The sequence below is a fragment of the Hoplias malabaricus genome, chromosome X2, assembly GCF_029633855.1.
Source record: "Hoplias malabaricus isolate fHopMal1 chromosome X2, fHopMal1.hap1, whole genome shotgun sequence".
Lineage (NCBI taxonomy): Eukaryota > Metazoa > Chordata > Actinopteri > Characiformes > Erythrinidae > Hoplias > Hoplias malabaricus.
The window spans coordinates 15080380-15100202 of NC_089819.1; the positions used below are offsets into that span (position 1 = coordinate 15080380).

Genomic DNA, 19823 nt, shown 5'->3' on the forward strand with positions numbered 1-19823 from the left:
ATTAATACATAATCTTACTGGTAATAAACATTCATTCATTGCACTGATATATGTTACAAAACTCTCAAATTAGTAAAAATAAGAGAGATACAGTGGTAACAGTAATAAAAAAGAAATACATTTTTAAGTGGTTACACATCGCTACCTTGAAGACTGGCTGGAGGAGTAACACAGGCACTGGCTGTATGACAGGAGGTGGGGGGTGGGTGGAATAACGGAGAGTAGGTGGGTGAATGGGGGGAGACGAAGCGTAGATATGACTTAACTTAGCACGAATTTCGATGTCTGCTATTTACACTAATGCTAAATTGTTAAAACTACAATTTGCTAATCTTAGAAGCTCACTCAAGTCTGGGTGCGCTGAGAGACTCGCGGAGGCAAAAAATATTCAAATGCCCGGTTCGTATCTTGGAAAGTTCGTTAGTATAGGCGTTCGTTAGTAGAGGTTCCACTGTATAACACTTGATTAGAAAGAAAAGTGTTACAGTATGCTTTAACGCGAACCAATTTCTAAATAAAAATGCTGATGTTGATTTCATTTTCTTGTGCGACCTGGTGGTCTCCAGGCAGGTTTCCCTGCATGCCATTCCCCTCTACTTTTACATGTAACCTTTGCAGATTTTGAGATTTTAGAGGTGCAAGTACTTTGCTTGCTCTGCTCTTCATGAGTGCTTTCTGCATTACTGGCTACAGCTGCTGTTGGCTGTGGAAGGCTGTTTGTAGTTTTTGGTGTAGAAGGCAGGGCTTGGTCAGCAGCTCTTGTTAGCTCAAAGCTGATCACTTTCAGCAGGTCTAGAGCCAAGGGAATCACACTCACTACACCACCATAGTAGTTCCTTGCTTCATTGCAGCTCAGCCGGTTTATCTCATCATGTGGGTATCTGCAAGGAGGGCATTAAACAGAAGTTAGTAACACATCCTAAAATTATTAAATAATTAAGATTAATGTAAAAAATGTATATAAATATATAGAGAAATTAACCCCCCACTTTCAGTATTGTAGCAGGTTTGCAAGGGCACTACGAGGAATAGAATCTATTAGACTTTTCAAACATCACTTGCCTGATCAGCATTTTTTTAAAGGTATTTATTTATTTATTTTTAAATGACTGAAATAAACTGAATGTGTGAGCACTGTAATGTGTGAGCCCCAGTAAGTGATTTTATTTAATGTTGAGAAATTAACAGATCACCACATAACTGAGCCTGTAGCTGGCTGATGTTGCAGTTTGAGCTGAGAAGTTTCTTGCAAGTCTCCAGAGCTTCACTTGAGTGGTTTAGTGTAGACGATGTGGACTCTACCAGCTTTAATACTGCCTCAAGATGTGCCATGATGTCAAGAAAGAGTGAGAAGATCCGCCTGTCTGTTGCATTGCTGCAGTGGTGGGTCATATATTTTTGCACCTGCATAGAGAAAGTTTTTAATTTGAGAAAAAGCAACCAGCTACATTTACATAATAATATGCTCAGGTAAAACATTGACTGGTTTGTACATTCCTGAGAAATCTCTGAACCATTGCCTCATCTTGCTGCCTTCAGTTGTGCCACAATAATATCCTAGCACAAAGACTAAAACTCTTGTCTGATTATGTCATATAAGGCTGAGAGGAACTGCCTCCATGTGGAGACAAGAGAACAGCTAGTCGGAATTGTTTTTGATCAGGGGCTATGCTTTGCAATGCACTGGCATCCTGACCATAGACCCACCACAACCCAAATCATTATGGAGCGGTTACAGAATATGAAGGAATAAATGGTTAGTGGTGAAAGCGAAATAAAGAGAATAATGATTGTATTAATGGTCTGCAGAAAAGAACCATATATAATATGACAATGCACTAAACTAGGGTGACCGGGTCTGAGATGGTAAAAAAAGAGGATACGTCTCTTGGGGAGGGGGCTACGACGACTACTGATGTGCAGACTGACCAATAAATGTTTACAGAGAAGGTTATCGACCAATCACGGTAGCTCTACAGTCAGACCGTCCAATCCGAAGATTTTAGGCTACTTCACCACTCCCCTTTCTCAATCAAGCGAACCAATCGGAGTAGGGGAGGGCGGGACTAGTTTGTGAAAGAAACGCATCTCGAAATTCTATGAAAGTTCTAGAAAAACAAAATCCCGAAATTTTGTGAAATTCCGCCCGGACGTTTTTTTAAGTCTAAAAAAGAGGACATGTCCGGGTAAAAGAAGACGTCTGGTCACCCTAACTAAATTCTAATCTTAAACTGGATTGCCCCTTAATTTGTGCTTTGTTCTGTTAGTTTTGTACTTCACAAGTTTGTTTTAGGAACATGATTTTACTTTTACTTGAGTCAGTATTTCACAAAAGTAACAATAATTTTGTGTGAACAAGGATTTAAGGTGTATTACTACTTCTGGTTGATTAAAGAAAAGTTTAAGTAGGTGTCGTAATTTAATTTAATTGAACTGAATATACTTTATTTATCCCCAAGGGTTAATAAATCATGGTGGGCCGACAGACATTAAAAAACATTAGGACAGCAGACGATAACAAATGTTTAATCACTAGAAATAAAACCAATCCAAACAACTAATGAATATTCTCATTCAGTAGCACAGTCCAACATTTAGGACAACGGCACCGACAACCATGAGGCAACAATTCAAAAGTAAGATATAAGTCTTCAAGTGTGGTGTACCTGAGCTACTGAAGACACTGGCTCAGCTTTTTCACGAGCTTGTTCTCTGGACCTCCCCAGTGCTGCAATGAATATAAACTGCTGCTGCTTGAACAGTTTATGTTTCTGCTCAATGGATAGCAGTCTTTCACGTACTTCATTCATTCTGGCACTTTCCTCATTTAAACCTGTCCATGAGAATTGTGACCTTTTAAAATCACCATTTGGAAGCTGTTAGTAAATTGAATTAGTTTTATGCAAAAGTCTGTGCACCCCTGGTTCAATGACATTTTGATTTAATACATTTTTCAACACCTATGAGTTATTTTTTCCAAAATGTTTTCCACATGTTATAAAACAGCTGTTTACTTACTGACACCTAGTGGCCTGTGACCTATTTTTAACATGGATCACCCCAGTGTGAGGGGCCTCTTCTAAATTGAATCCTTTTTCTTAGATTAATTGCACTTCATGCAACTTCTTGGTGGTTTAAATTGCTATTTAAATGTGTTGACTCACATCAAATGTGTCTTTCTTAAAACCGTTAAAATAAGTTTAAATTATAGCTAAAGTTCTTCTTTCTATATAGTAAACACAGTAGTGGTAAATATAGCGTGTGAACTAATAATCGGCAAATATGCTTTAACTTATTTTTCGCTGTAGTTCATGCATCAACCTTTTAATTTCACAGACTCCAGGGGGTGCAAAATCTGTCTGAATGAAGCCTTATAGAAAATATCAATACAGAGCCTTTCACAGCTGCAGGCAAGCAGAACATTACAGGTAATAACACATATGCGCTTAAATGACATCACAGTTAAGATAACACAGACTTATGAAAACAAATGATTATTTAACTTCTTTTACCTATTTCACGACGAGTGTTTTCAATCAGAAATCACACTTCAGGCAGTTTTGTATAGCCGTTTACCGTCACTGTTATTGGGCAGTTGCTGAGCAACCGTTAAGTTTTCTGCGCATGCGGGATTGCCGAAGCAGAGGTTTTCTAAAAGGAGAAACACCACTCGGCGATGTTTTCTCAGTCTGACGATAGAGGGCGCAGTACAGAAAACAAAAATTAATTTGGTTAAGTAATGAATTAAAATTTATTACTTAATTAAAAGTTCCAGTGAGACAAAATGTTCTCAAGCCAAGGAACATAATGTATAACCTGCATTACTATCAGTGCCATATCCTGCATATTGAAGTAGCCTTGTGTAACATTTTATGTAGTCAACAACAAATTCTGAAATCAAATTACACTTTCAATTACATTTCAATATATTTCAACAAATGTATAAATATTATAAATAACAAACATTCTAAATAAAAAGCCCTTTTCTAATTTCAAGTAAAATGTACAAATAAAACATTGATTTTGAAAAAAAACACACACACGTAAATAAAGTCCTTAATAACTTGTAGTTGCAGTTGACTTACTCTGTTATAAAACCAGCAATCTGATTGGTTCTTGTTGCTGGAGGGCGGGTGCCAATCAGCATAATAACGAGAATCGTTCCCGTAATTGTTCCCTTATTTTTAAAGTTTCTGGTTTTACTTCACACAAAATTGTCTTCCTGAAAGTGTCCCAAAAGAGCTTTTATCACGTCCCTTGGGCTATTTTTACTGGCCCCAGAACAGCGGTGTCTGAAGCCCTGTCCTGTGTGTGCATTTGAGTCACAGCGCTCATTATAATGCACAGATCTGGTTGGCTGAGTAGCCTCACGTGTGATATACGATTAGTACATTCCTGGAGCGCTAAAACTTAACATTAATGACTAGAGGAGTCACACCATTTTTCTGTTAAAAATTAAACAGCTCTTAATAGTGTATCAGTTACAGGTCCATGTCCGGATAGGACAGCGTCTGGGTCCGGACTCGGGCCGCCTATTCGCGACACATGCTTTCGAGTATAGCTTTTCGTACTGTTAATAAATTTAGGTAATGTCATGACATTCATGACGTCAGCGACCAATGAGCTCGGCTCTTTGCCATCCAGTCAGCACTCAGCAGCAGGAAAACTTAAGCGGCTTTAAATATTTCCACGTATAGACAAATGAAAATATTGCCACAGGTTATCATTAACTTTCTAATGGAAAAAAGTTAACTTTCCAAAATTTACAAAAATTTCCCCCATACATGGCTATAACTATATTTTATTTTCATTATTATTTATTTATTTATTTATTTATTTATTGCTATATTCGGCCGTTATTCATGGACACTCAGGCGAGCGCCCTCTAGTGTTCGTCAGTGATATTGCTTGTCTACAGCGATATACAGGATGTGGTCAGTCTCTTTAAAAAAACTGTGGTGATCGGTTTGTTCGGTAGCTATAGAAACTGGTCAGACGCGCGGCCTGGTAACGCAGGCTTGATCGGTTATCGTCAATTCAATCGGATTTCACTGCAGTAGAGGAAATCCCTGGGGCGTTCAACGCTGCTGAAAGAAAACACAAAATCAAGGTTAGTAAAATAAAACAAAATGACTGTGTACATAAACTCGACATATACAGGTGCTGGTCATAAAAATAGAATATCATGAAAAAGTTGATTTATTTCAGTAATTCCATTCAAAAAGTTAAACTGGTTTATTATACTCATTCATTAAACACAGACCGATATATTTCAAGTGTTTATTTCTTTTAATTTGATGATTATAACTAACAACTTATAAAAACCCCAAATTCAGTATCTCAGAAAATTAGAGTATTACTTAAGACCAATACAAAAAAAAAGAATTTTTATAAATGCTGGCCAACTGAAAAATACAAACATGAAAATGTACAGCACTCAGTACTTAGTTGGGGCTCCTTTTGCCTGAACTACTTCAGCAGTGCGCCGTGGCATGGATTCATTCTGTGGCACTGCTCAGGTGTTATGAGAGCCCAGGTTGCTCTGATAGTGGTCCGCTGCTTTTCTGCATTGTTGGGTCTGGCATATTGCATCTTCCTCTTCACAATACCCCATAGATTTTCTATGGGGTTAAGGTCAGGTGAGTTTGTTGGCCAATTAAGAACAGGGAGACCATGGTCTTTAAACCAGGTACTGGTAGCTTTGGCACTGTGTGCAGGTGCCAAGTCCTGTTGGAAAATGAAATCTGCATCTCCATAATGTTGGTCAGCAGCAGGAAGCATGAAGTGCTCTAAAACTTCCTGGTAGACGGCTGCTTTGACCTAGGACCTCAGAAAACACAGTGGACCAATACCAGCAGATGACATGGCACCCCAAACCATCAGTGACTGTGGAAACTTTACACTGGGCCTCAAGCAACGTGGATTTTGTGCCTCACCTCTCTTCCTCCAGACTCTGAGACCTACTTTCTTCAGAAAACATAACTTTGGACCACTCAGCACCACTTTTTGTCTTTAGCCCAGGGGCGAGATGCTTCTGGCACTGTCCTGTCTCTTGTTCAAGAGTGGCTTGACACAAGGAATGCGACAGCTGAAACCTGTGTCTTGCATACGTCTGTGCATGGTGGTTCTTGAAGCGCTGACTCCAGCCTTTGTGAATCTCCCCCATATTTTTGAATGGGTTTTGTTTCACAATCCTCTCCAGGGTGCGGATGTCCCTATTGCTTGTACACTTTTTACTACCACATCTTTTCCTTCCCTTCGCCTCTCTATTAATGTGCTTGGACACAGAGCTCTGTGAACAGCCAGCCTCTTTAGCAATGACCTTTTGTGTCTTGCCCTGCTTGTGTAAGGTGTCAACGATCGTCTTTTGGACAACTGTCAAGTCAGCAGTCTTCCCCATGATTGTGTAGCCTACAGAAATAGACTGAGAGACCATTTAAAGGCCTTTGGAGGTGTTTTGAGTTAATTAGCTGATTAGAGTGTGGCACCAGGTGTCTTCAATATTGAACCTTTTCACAATATTCTAATTTCCTGAGATACTGGATTTGGGGTTTTCATTAGTAGTCAGTGACTGTCAGTGAGGAGTTGGTGTGTTCTCCCCGTGTCCGCGTGGGTTTCCACCGGGTGCTCCGGTTTCCTCCCAAAGTCCAAAAACACAGGTTGGTAGGTGGATTGGTGACTCAAAAAAGTGTCCGTAGGTGTGAGTGAATGTGTGTGTGTGTCTGTGTTGCCCTGTGAAGGACTGGCGCCCAATGATTCCAGGTAGGCTCTGGACACACCGCGAACCTGAATTGGATAAGTGGTTACAGATAATGAATGAATGAATTAGTTGTCAGTTATAATAATCAACATAAAAGAAATAAACACTTGAAATATATCAGTCTGTGTGTAATGAATGAGTATAATATACAAGTTTCACATTTTGAATGGAATTACTGAAATAAATCAACTTTTTCATGATATTCTAATTTTATGACCAGCACCTGTATTATCGACCTGGAGTCATAAGCCAGTTTCACATGTGTGCTATTCATCCCCTAAACTGAAAAAAATTTTTTTCCAACACTGAACTACGTTCCGAGCCTTTTGTGAGTCAGGAGACCGCAGTTTAGAGTAGTTGTTTATGACTGGATATAAAAAGACAAACATACGACATATGAAACACAGTTTGGGGATGTTATAACATCCCCAATGCACCATTAGTTTGTGCCGTTTATCAGCACTTGCTACATTTGCTGTCCAAAAATAAATAAATAAATAAATAAATAAATGTCAGACACTCATTGTCCATTTCATCATATCTACTGACCATACAGGTGCATATTGTAGTTGTACAATTACAGACATGACTCCGTCTGCAGACCCGCAGACTTTAACCCTAACATCAGTGTCATTGCAGAGCTTAGAATCATCAGCCTACCAAATCATACCTGCACTCTGGTGGTACTGTGGGGTCATGACCATCGAAGGATAGTCTGAAAGCAGGCTACAAAGGTATGCAGAAAAACTGAAGGACTACAGTCTGTAAATGTAGAATTACATAATGCCAGATAACCTTTATTTTGATTTTGTTCCACAGGTTCTTAGTCATAATATCTCAAAATAATTTTTTACACAAATAGCAAGTGTTGATAAGCTCATCCAAATATTCTCTTCTCTTCTTTTCAAAAATCAACAGATTTCTATGCAAGGCTCGATTGAGGTACAGTCAAACTGAATGTAATCTGCTCTTTAACAGTTCATTGCTGCTGCGGTAAATAATCATTGCTGAAGATGGATGCCACAGCCAAACCTTTGAGGATTCCTCCTGACATGGATATTTATGCAGAGAAACATGAAATCTTTGACCTTATTCATGTAAGTGAAACCCTGGTGTCCAGTATTTTATCAGCGTACTTTCCAAAATAATAAATATTTTCCCATGCTCTTTTTTCTTTTTCTTGTACACAGACACTTGTGAGAAACCTTGTTGTTGATAAACCGGCAGATCCAATTCAGTACTTAATTGAAATGCTGAAAAGAGAAAACACAGAAGGTGAGAACTCGGTTTGTGCAACAATCAAATTTAGAAATCAGCCTAGAATTCACCAGCTTTTTCTTCAATCTTCTGTTGTGTTGTTACATTCCTGCCACATCCCTCAAGGTGAAACTGACAATTGGAATAAAAATCTTCTGCCCAATATGTTTTTGTAAGCAAAGTCCTAACAACAGCAGCACTGTATTGACCCGCTCAGCTGTTATTTTTAAACCATTCCATATGTGTCACTAGAGGGCACTCTCTTACCACTGCACTGCAGAAAGAGCCTAAATTACAGGTGATATTTAAGATGAACTTGCCAAAACGAACTGATTTAATTTGAACTCTTGAATTCAGTTTAGTTAAAAGTTGTTAATCTAATGCTGACAAATTCCAGATGAGCAGATTTGTCTTCAGCAGATGAGACACTGATCTAAAGACACTTCTATTTTTAGTGCCAAAGATAGTGCTGTTGGGACCACCTGCTTCAGGGAAAAGCACCATTGTAAGTGCTTTTTAATGTAAAAAAGCATTTCTGTTTTAATGTACCATGTAATATCCAGGAGACTGACTATTATTAAGATGTTTATGTGAGATTGGTCTATTCGGTTCATCTGTTTATTTGGCATGCTGATTCATTTCTATTTGTCACAGGCTAAAAAGTTGTGCGAACACACTAGTGCGATCCACATAACTGCCAGCAATATCCTTAAAGATGACTCTGATCTGACAAGGGCCGCACAGGAATACACCGAGAATAATCAGGTGGGGCTTTATCACTCCTGTTTTTCCATGTGTTAATATATTTATGGTTATGGAGCTCGAAAACTTAAGAATCTAAAGTAAACCACTGAGTGATACAGTCAGCATTTGGATTTACAGATGTCTGCATTTTTAGCCAAATCAAGAAAAGACCATAATTTAATTTTTAAACAAAAGGTTTATCAGCGGTAGAAGCAGTTCTGATGATTTTGTTTGATGTCTGCTCATGCAAATTGAATGCAAACTAGTTAGCCACTAGACAAGACAGGCTGAATATAGCAGGAAGATAGAAAAGCGTGCTTAGGAAAAGCATTTCCCAATGGCTTAATTATTCTAATTATCTTCACACTTAAACTCAGCGTGGCCTTGATTTTTAAATCAGAACAGTCAAAAAAGACAGTCATTATTATTTTCATGGAAATCAAGAAATCAGAATGGTTTCTGAAAAGTTAGTAATTAAAAACGGATTCTTGTTTAAAAAGAATTATTTGTTCCTGTTCTTTTCCAGCATCAAATTATTTGAAACATTTATATTAAGCAAATAAGACAACATTTTATCTGAGCACATTTTAAGCATTTTATATTTCAATAAACTCTTTCTGTTGTAGGAGATCCCACAGGAGCTTTGGATAAAGCTGATTCAGCAGCGTCTGTCAAAAGTCGACTGTGTACGACGGGTAAGAGCTGTGGACTTTCCTTCTTGACAAGCAGCGTCCGAGTGAGTCTGGTGAATTTATTGGTTTCAAGCACAGTTGGTCTTTTGGAAATGTATGTGCAAGATCTATTGTATAATGATATCTGTTCAAAATATTGCAAGCCAAATGTTAAAATCATAAGGCAGCTTAGATGGACACAAGCACACGCACAGGTGTTATGCACATCATACATCTTTCTCATACGGTTTTGTAAGCAACAACAAATGTCCAAATCATCTCTTTGGTATTCTGTGTGTATTTACGTGAGTGCTCTATGATAAGCTAATTACCCACGTGTGTATGTGTGTTCCCTGAGGACCAGAAGCGGTGGTCTCAAGGGACTTCTAGTGCATTCGCGCATGTGTGTGTGTTTTTTAAGGGACCCTTTCATCACTGGGCCCTTCACCCTTCTTCGCTCACCTGATCTCCCCACTAACGCTACTAAAGAGTCCTCCATCCAGCTGTCCGCCCAAAAACCCCACACCCTTTCATTCCTCCTTTTATCCCACCATCACATCATGCAGTCCGTCTGCCTGTCATTCCGAAACGTCCCAACACCCTCTCCTCCTGATCCCTCCGTTCTCTGAAGTGTCAGTTTCTCCTGTGCGAGCGTGCAGTGAAATATGTAAATCATTAAAAGCTGCAAACAATGTTTTCCTCTTATTCCTTTTTTAACTCTGCAAATGGCTTTACTTAGCCCTGAATCTCATTACTAAACTTTTTCCACTTGGCATCCTTTAACTTTCCCCTTTTAATCTCAGTAGTTTATGATTAGTATCTGCTTTTAATCTGGTAATGGATGTTTATCCCTGCAGGCAAACTGTCTGATGCTATTTATCAACTTATTTAATTATTTTTCGCCTTGTTCTGATCTGCATAAGAACGACGAAATGAGCGAGAAACGGAGGCAATTCTTCTCTGTAGATGAAGACACCTGACAAACCATCTCAATCAGTGCTCCGTTTGGGCTGCAAATGCCTCTGTCACACCATGATGCTTCTTCATCTCCTGGTCTCGTGCTTTCGCACACACTTTAATGGGCTAAAGAATGGAATGATTGACACATTGCACTACCACTGAAGCAGAGAGGTAGCTAAGCTTAATTGCTGTGCCTCTGTCGCCTATGTGTATGCTCATGTGTTTGTACCTGTATTTTTTATTTTTTCTCAAATTAAGAAACACTGAATGTTAATCATGCCTAATCTAGGTCATCTAGTTCATCTCTGCCTGTCACTTCTTCACAAACTGTCTTACTGTATGCCTCTTTCCTCTTTGCTCTCATGAGGCTGCTGTTTGTAAAACTTTAGACTTGTAATCTAGGGGGAAATCAAGAGAGTAGGAAATGTTAGGAAGAACAGGTAATGAATAGAGAATTAAAGTGAAATATCAACTTAATGAATACCCCTGCAGTACCAGAAAAGAAGCCCAAAAGTAAATTGGAGGAAAAAAAAGAAAAGAGAGAAGGAATGAAAGATCATGTGGCAAGTGTTGCAGTCATCCAGATTCCTAATGAGACTTCCAAATAAAGTTAGACTGTTAGAATTTGCATAATGCCTTTAATTCTATATTTAGGGAGATAGGGGATATATACAGGAAAGTTTGCAATTGAAATGTAATAGGATTTGGAGAGTTGTTTTTCCTTCAGCTGACACTTCATGCAAATAATATTTTTCTATGATGCTGTTATTTCCTGCTGTGCCACTCAGTGCTATTTAAAATTAAATGTTTTTCTGATTAAAGCACATGAAGCAAGGTGAGAGGGTTTGATCATTTGCCCTCCTCTTAAAATTAGACAGTAAAATTCCTCATCTCTTATGGTAAAAACTTGAAATTTAAATCATTTCTGAAATATATTAACTTATTAAATACTTTTTTTGTCTTTAAAGGCCGTTATTATACACAGCTGTAAAGAATTTGTGTTATATAAAGTCATTTATTTGCCTTAAATATATGAATGACTAATCCATATACAAAAATATAAAACATGATTGCTAACATGATGACACAAAATAAGGATGAGTCTTGTCGGCATTTGAGGTGCTTCTCACTTAAATAAATACATTAATGAAAATAATTTGTTATTTGTTTCTGTAAACAGTTGTTTACACATATAATAATCTACTGCCTTTTTGACGAAATGCTACAGTTTAACCTTATTTCAAGTAATTTTACTGTAAAATACTGTACTTTGCAAAGGTCAGATCACCTTTTCTGGAGAAATTTGATTTAATGTAATTCACTTGGATGGGAAATGTTAAAAGGAAAATAAATTATTCAAAAATCCTTCTCTAGGAAGGTGATAAAAAGAAAAAAAACATTTGCAAATCAAAAAAATCTGCCTGTCTTCTCAGAACATTGGCTTGTCTAGACCCTATTCCTCAATGAATGTGTTTTGGGATTGATTTTATCATGTGAAGCTTAAAATGCCATTAACTTTTAACAACCAACTTTAAAAGTGTGGAAAACATCATAAATGTAAAAGGTCAAAACTGTTTATATTCAGTCGTTTAGGTTTTTGTGCAAATAACCTAAATGTTTGCAAATCAGATTGCTGTTTTAAGTCACATGGAATTCATTTTCACATTAAAGTATGTTTTTAAATTTGACCTTTGCACAATATTTAATCCTTAAATTTGTCAATGTTTGGAATTGCTGTTAGGTATAACATGTCGCTCTAGCAGTTCTTAATTTATCTCTGCTACAGACATGGCTATCTCTGTCTTTGTAGAATATATTATAATGTTTCTTTCTCTTTTTTTTCAAATCAATCTAAGAAAATTGTCTTAAAACTAAAAACTAAATGTTTTTCTCTTAATACAACAATATAAGTATAAAAACGTCCTGTCGGTGTACTATCAGCTTATACAAAGAATGACATTGAAGAGACACTCTGGGCCAGTCACATATTAAAAGGGCAATCTGTACGTGACAAAGCCTTTTAGGAACAAAATAAATAATAACACAGAGACAATGGCTGTGTGATTAGCAGAAGGATGGATTAATTGGCTAATTGTGTAGTCAGAAGTCAAGGCTTTTTGTGGGGACCCCAGCAGGTGTGTATACGGAGTTCAGGTGTGTATATGTTAAGTTGGGTCGTGGCAGCCGCTTGAGTGCCGTGCCTGCTGTTGAGATAGCGGGTGACATCTGCTGTGAGTGTGTCCCTCCTGTGATACGCAGCCTCGCTGCAGATGTTCCAGTGTTAAGGTCTCTGTCAAAGCCCAGCGCCCAAACACCACGTCGCCTTTTGATGTGCGGATGAAAAGGAATGGAGCAAGCCGCTGTGGGGCTCTGGGGACAGGGGGTGAGAGAGAGAGAGAGAGAGAGAGAGAGAGAGAGAGAAAGTGAGTGAGTGTGAGTGTGAGTGTGTCTGTGTGTGTGTGTGTGTGTGTGTATGAAAAGTCTCATTACAATTTCGATCAGGCCTGGGACCTGGCCTGGATCTTTCCTTCAGCCCCCATCCCCTCCGGGTCAATGTTCTTGAAGAACTGCTTGCCTTTCCAACACACCTGGATTCACAAGACCATAATACTATGCCATTTATTTAACTGTTTATTTAAAAATGTGTTTACGTGTGCTCATTTTGCAGTAGGGTGAAAAGCAGAAAGGGTATTTATTTAACAGAAGCTTACAGATAAGCCAAAATTTAATGTATATTTCTTAATGGCTTGTAATTCAAGCATTCATGCCACATACTCACTCTCGACTAGCAATTTTTTTGTCTGCTCTATGCCTTTATGTCATTTTCGGAGACTTGGATTTTGTCCCAAAAATCTGTAAGCGTATTTGTCCACACTTTAGAAATGCAATATTGTAATTTGGTTAAATATTTCTGCTTTGAACACCATCAATGCTATTAAGACCTGGGGTTGGAGGTAGATGGCCTTTTGATCTGAGAACACCACTGTCTTCTTTGATTGATTTCCAAATTTTCTTCTTTTTTTTTTTACTTTTCTCCCTAACAGTCTCTTTACAAATATACACACAATTTTAGACTTACATCATTCAGTTGGCTTCTTCCAGTTGAAACAGCTTTCAGCTTTTTGGACATTGTTTATTTATGACAATAATCTTATGGATCATCTCTTTCATATAGCCTTATAAAATAATTACGGATTACGTTGAATTTCAAAATGAATTTTCCCGATTCACTGCTTTAAATTTCAAAATCAAATAATCAAGTGTCCTCACAGCTGACCTGTTTGTGCCAGATGGAGGATTTTTGCCAGTAAGATGTGAGCCTCTTTTCCGTCGAGGTCTGTTTAATGCAAAGCTTCGAAGTCAGTGTGCAGCACAAGTTAGCGGGCCCAGCCCATGGGCCTCACAGCCACAGAGGCAATCAAATGCTTAATGGGAAAGTAAGTGGGAGGAAACTCGCGCACTGAGATCAGGTGAAGCAAAGGATAGGTTCGCTGTTAAAGATCAAAGCGAGAAAAAACAAAGGCTGATTTCAAACAGGCACAGGCAAGTCGGCAGCAAAAACCCACAGCTCCTCTGATAATACTTAGATCTATAAATGTTTGTTGCATATATTTATTTATTTTAAGATTATTCGCCACGGTAATAAGTTGGCCCCTAACAAGCACTTGAGGGAGATGGTTTCTTTGAGGCTTCTTTATTTTACCGCACCATTGCGCAGCAAGCCTTGGGATTTAGGAGACTATTAGAGAGAGATTTTTTTTATGGATTTGTAGCTAATGAATGATATGCATGCAATTTTTCCCTTTCTTCTTATGTTCTTTTTATGGCCATGTAAGAAGCAAAGGAGAGGAGCTGGAGAATTAGGCACATTTTCAAGGTTTTATAGATTTAACCCTCCTTTTGCCTCACTGCATGAAGCTCCATATAGGGCAATTTTACCCTACATTTATAGATAAATGTATGTGTTCATTATTTTAGCTCTCTTGGTCCCATACAGGGACACAATTTGTATGAATTATACATCGGGTGTCCATTAGCTGCTTTAAACAACTATTTATCACCAAGACATTTATTTTTTTTAGGGTTTTTTATTTGTTTGTTTGTTTAAGGTGTTCTTAATGTTTGTTTGTTTTGAAAACCAGTAAAGCAACCATATGGGTGGTGTAAAATTTGAAATGCTGACATCAAATCTAAGATGTTCTCATCAGCTGCTGATGTGCTGTATGTATGACATATAAAATTACTCTTGCAGGGCTGGGTGCTAGATGCCATCCCCAAGACCCGAGAAGAGGCTCTCTGTCTCCAGGAGGCTGGCATTGCCCCAGAACATGTTGGTCAGTGATAAACATAAAAACATAAACGGAGCACTGTGTGATGCACAATGTGCATCATAGAAAGATTTTTTTTGTCAAACAATACCACAACCCCATTTCCCAAAAAGGTGTAATGCTTTGCAAAGACAAATGAAAATAATACAATGAATATCCCATCCCAATATTTTTGGAATGTGTTGCTTGCACATTTTTTCAAAAAGAGAAAACAAAAGAATTTTCTGTTTCAGCATTTGTTATATTTTCAATTAAATAAACAGCAAAGAATGACCAGTAAACTTGTATCATCAACTTGTATACATCTACAAAAATAAACGTTTAACATACATAGTTAGTATTGGGTGGCCATGATATTCAGGCTCTCAGATGGCAATGAATTTAAACAAACACATTTCTGTAGTGCCATAGTGTGTTCCCATCTTACACCCAGTGATTCTGGGTAGACTCCAGACAATGAATGAATGAACATTTCTGTAGAGAAAGTCTCTGCTTGGGCTCAGGAACATTTTCAAAAAACATTATTGTAAACCTATTACACAATCACTGCAGCTACAAAGAAGAAACCATATAAAAATGAAAATTCTGAAATGCTGCCATATTCTCCTGGCCTGAGCTCTTTTAGGATTTTAGGATCAGACTGATATGAAATGGAAAAGTGTCCTGAGGCCCAATTAATCCAAATTTGAAATTCCTTACGGGTTTTTATATATGCACTGTTAAATGTCCAGCACAGTGATGGTATGGATGTGTATTAGTACACATGGCATACCTGACTTGCAATTCTGTGAAGGCACTGTTAAAGCTAAACAATATCTGCATGTTTTAGACCTAAATCCAGACATTTTCTTGGAAGACTTTGCTTATTTCTATAAGAGAAGGCCAATTCACATTTGGCATGGATTACAACAGCATGGCTCCTTAATAAGAGTCCAGGGGCTAAACTTGTCCAGACCTGTCACCCAGGTGCAATAGGAAATGAAAAACACCCAATATGTTACACAGCTGAAATCCTAGTACAGGCAAGAATGGGCAAAAATCTCACTTTTAAAACTACGGCCCATGGTCTCCTCAGTCCCCAAACATTGTCCGTTGTTAAAAGAAAGGGCACTTGAGGTATGCCTTTGTCCCAAACGTTTTGGAACGTGTTGTTGGCATCAAATGTAAAATTGGGGATTGTTCATACATAATATTTTTTTCATTATTCTTTCATTCAGATCAAATATATAATAAATCACCTCTTTTGCTGTTTACAGTTGAAAGCTTAAAGTTAACATATTATGATAAACAATTTGAACAGAGCTGTTTAGACAGGGTGAGAATGGTACTGTGTTGTTTGATCCTGGTATTACTGGTTGTTTGAACCTATTACAAAATAGGTATAATTTGTCCCCTTTAAAATATACACTTCTCTGTTTATTGTAAAAATTACATTAATTTAAATTAATTTTAAAACTTATTTCCAGTAACTACTATGAATACGGACGTTAATATTCCATAACAGTGATGAATATTAGTACTATTAGTACAGCTCTGTAACAATTATGAAAAAAATATTGTTACTTAGTAAATATGAACTATGAATTATTACATAGCTATTTTAAAACTGATGTGTAAATTATGAAAGTGTGGAACTGTCAGTCTGTATCCATTTATGTGGCCTTAGAAAACTAAGTCATTTTTATGTACACTGTTGTTCTGTCCCAGTGATGTTGCAGGCGCCTGATGCTGTCCTGATTGAGAGGAGTCTGGGCAAGAGAATAGACCCTGTGACAGGAGGTATTATCTGAATCATCAACATAGATTTCAGTACAGAGAGGTGGACTGAGAAAGCAATGACCATTACACAACCTCAATTAAAATGCATTTCATAAACTGTAAAGATCAACCAAACATGACCTGTTTGCTGAAACCCAACCATCGCAGTAGGTCCTCTAGGGAAAGCAAAGCCATGTTATAATGAACAAAAGCTCTTGCTCCCCCCAGATTTGTTAAAGAATGAATGCACTCTGTCTATGTAATTGCCATTCTTTTTTTTTTTTGAATATAGGTTTTAACTGCTGTCTTAAGGTGCATTCACTTTAGTTTAAAAAAAAATTATAGAATATTTTGCATGTAGTTACAGTGACAAGATCCCACAAAATGTACACCTCCATATTTATACTCCATTGGACTCTTCACAAAGATGCACAAAGCTCTGTTTATACATATCTGCATAATTTAATCAAAGAGTGGTTTGTTATAAAATTGTGCATCCTAGAGCACCTTGCAAACTTACATTTCTTTAAAGTGACAATGACTGTAACCGGGGACCCCAATGTTAGTAATTCAGATGCTGCCATTTAATGTTCCTTTCTAAAATATGTAGGCGAATTACACATTTTCTACATTTAAATTTAATGTAGTGGTAATGGTTAAATGGTGGAGGACAAATTTTTCACTTTTTTCACATTTTCACTTACCATATACTACTATGTACCATGTACCATATGTAGTCATACTATTAGAGACTGCAGCTCATGTTGTTTTCCATCTGGAGTTTTTAAACACCTCAGTGTCACAGCTGGACTCAGAAATGTTTATCAATCAAAATATCCAGCACAGAGTGTCCTATGAGCACGGATGAAAGGCTAGAGGCTGACTAACACAGACTGTGCAACAACAGATGAGCTGTCGGGTCTGACTTTACATCTACAAAGCAGATCAGTATGGTAGGTGTGTCTAATATAATGGAAAGGGTGTGGGCACAGTGTTTAAAAGCTCTAGCAGCACTGCTGTGTCTAATTCACTCATAGCACAAAACACACTAACATACCACCAACACATCAGTGTCAATGAAGTGCCTAATGTGATTCAGCTAACCAAATAAATCTTGCTATGTTGTGGTCCTGACCACTGAGAAGCAGAATGGAAATGGAAGTAAAGTATTCAGACCAGCAAATGGACAACAATCTGCAGTTGTAGTGCAGCTATATGGTTAATGGAGATAATAAAATGGACAGTGAGTTTGGAATACCTGGTTCTACTTTACATGCATGTACTATATATCTTACCCATTGAATATGACCTGAGAACTGAAACTATGTTATTAAACTATGTATAGAGTAATAATTATTAGTATTAGTATGTTTGTAACTCATTCTTTCCTATGTTACATTTTTCAGATGTGTATCATTTAACATTCATGTGGCCTGACAGTCTGGAGGTGTCTCAGCGTCTCGAGAGGCCACAGGGCTTGATCTCGGAAGAAGCAATATACCATCAAGTACAGGCATACCACAGGGAAGCCCACGGACTTCAACACACCTATGAAAGCTGTTTGAAGATCATTGATGTGGATCAGCCACATGTTGATGTGTTTGCCCAAGGTGAGTTTTCACTACTAGATTATTCACTATTGGAAAAAAAAAGATTTAATTAGATTTTCTTTCTCAACCGTTTTTTTTAAGAAGTGGAGGCTGCTTTCTTTTGTTTTGACTCCGGCAATTAAAACCATGATAGTGTGATATATTAATACGAGGTTATCTTAGCGTGAAAATCTCCAACTGTAACCTACCTAATAAGAACAAAGCTTAACTATTCTGCCTAACTCCTGTTTACATTATTACGTAAATAAACTATGGGCATGAACTGGCGGATATATTTGGTTTTTTCAAACCATTCTGTTAATGAGTCTGAGAATCAGATAACAACATGTCTGTCACACACCCTAATAAATATTTACAAGCCATATATTGTGCAGCTTTCATGCTCAGAGTAGGAGGCCTGCTAGTTTTTGCTTTTTATACAGAATTTGGGATGAATCATTATGGGAACTCTGGGTTAAAGCAGATATCATATATGTTTCATGTACATGTTTGTCCCCATCTTGCTTTTATTCCATAACTATGTTTAAACTGTTCCACATGTCGCTACCGTATATTTTCCTACTCCCCATTCTCAGTATTACAGTACTACCCCATCATACTGACCCAAGCTCTGGTCACAGGTCAACAGTACAGCCATTCCACTGAGAGGCAGTGATTGGCTGGACTGTCAGGCGGGCGGCTGGTTGGGGGACTTTGCCTCAGGCTGTGCTGCAGGCACCTGCTGTCCCACGAGGACCTGCGGAATGATGTGCAGTCTTCACCAGAGCCATTAAAGCCAGCCCAGTACAACCTGTCTCAATATTACACCACTCAACTTGACAAAATAATTCTGTCACTTTCTCCCTCCTTTTGTTGTGGGAAAAGGAGAGTAGTGTCTGCTGAATATTTTAACTCTCCTTTGCATACGTCTTTTGACTGTAAAGTGAGGTTGTATTTTTGGAAAGGTGATAAGTCCTGCATTTCTTGTGTGAATATTAATGTGTGTTTGTTGTTGTTGTTATGGTCAGTCAGGCTGCTTGCTATGGATCAATGCTAGCATTACAGTTATATTGCTAGATGTAATTGCAATTAGCATTGTAATGTTTTAAACACACTGGTGATTCAATATAAGTATTATTATTATTATCATTATTGTTAAATACTCTGAAGGCTTTTATTAGTTTGAGACAATAAGTGATAATTTGAGATAATTAGTGTTCTTATACATCAAAATATCATCAGAGATTTACATGAAAAAAGTATAATATATTAATATTATACACCTAGACAATGACTTAAAAGCAATCTATTGTGCAGCCTTCATTTGTCCTTTTTTTATGCAGAATTTGAGGTTCAAACATGGAAAATCTGAGCCAAAGCAGGTGTCTGATATTATTCCAGGACATACATCCTGATATTAATGGTGAAACAAAAACATCTAGAAAACGCAAAAATTGGAGCCACATATAAATAGCATTTTATCATTTATTTTTACATAATACCAAATCTAGTACAGGGCAGCATGGTGGCACAATAAGTATTATTGCTATCACATAGCTCCAAGGTCCTGGGGTTGTGGGCTCAAGCCCCGCTCCAGGTGTCTGTTTGTGAGGAGTTTGGTGTGTTCTATGCATGTCCATGTGGTTCTCCTTCGGTTTCCTCCCACGGTCCAAAAACACACACTAATGGGTGGATTGGCTACTCAGATTGTTCATAGGTGTGAGTGTGTGAGTAATTTTGTGAGTGTGTGTGTCAC

General features: G+C 37.8%; 2 protein-coding genes across 8 annotated transcripts in view; one reads left to right on the top strand and one right to left on the bottom strand.

The window, feature by feature from the left end:
- Nucleotides 1-22: 22 nt before the first annotated feature.
- On the bottom strand, nucleotides 23-3601 carry LOC136677510 (sperm acrosome-associated protein 9-like). 2 transcript variants are annotated; one of them, XM_066655075.1, is made up of 4 exons: nucleotides 3513-3601; nucleotides 2667-2833; nucleotides 1202-1404; nucleotides 23-881 (listed from the first exon to the last, which is right to left on the bottom strand). In XM_066655075.1, the coding sequence occupies exons 2-4, from the start codon at nucleotides 2808-2810 to the stop codon at nucleotides 536-538; spliced, it is 693 nt and encodes a 230-aa protein (XP_066511172.1). In that variant the 5' UTR covers nucleotides 2811-2833; nucleotides 3513-3601; the 3' UTR covers nucleotides 23-535. The 2 variants fall into 2 exon arrangements, with proteins under 2 accessions (XP_066511172.1, XP_066511173.1); XM_066655076.1 differs by having other exon boundaries at nucleotides 2667-2853; nucleotides 3513-3588.
- A 1372-nt stretch (nucleotides 3602-4973) lies between these two features.
- LOC136677178 (adenylate kinase 8-like) overlaps nucleotides 4974-19823 on the top strand; it is a 29721-nt gene continuing 14871 nt past the window's right edge. The window contains exons 1-10 of one of the 6 annotated variants that reach the window (XM_066654622.1): nucleotides 4974-5110; nucleotides 7389-7494; nucleotides 7679-7857; nucleotides 7951-8035; nucleotides 8473-8522; nucleotides 8672-8782; nucleotides 9388-9456; nucleotides 14645-14726; nucleotides 16428-16499; nucleotides 17885-18088. In XM_066654622.1, the coding sequence (XP_066510719.1) occupies nucleotides 7774-7857; nucleotides 7951-8035; nucleotides 8473-8522; nucleotides 8672-8782; nucleotides 9388-9456; nucleotides 14645-14726; nucleotides 16428-16499; nucleotides 17885-18088 (757 nt within the window). In that variant the 5' untranslated portion in view covers nucleotides 4974-5110; nucleotides 7389-7494; nucleotides 7679-7773. Of the gene's footprint in view, nucleotides 5111-6613; nucleotides 6660-6693; nucleotides 6763-7388; nucleotides 7495-7678; nucleotides 7858-7950; nucleotides 8036-8472; nucleotides 8523-8671; nucleotides 8783-9387; nucleotides 9457-14644; nucleotides 14727-16427; nucleotides 16500-17884; nucleotides 18089-19823 lie in introns of those variants that run through there. The other 5 variants (XM_066654621.1, XM_066654623.1, XM_066654625.1 and 2 more) reach the window with 5 other exon arrangements.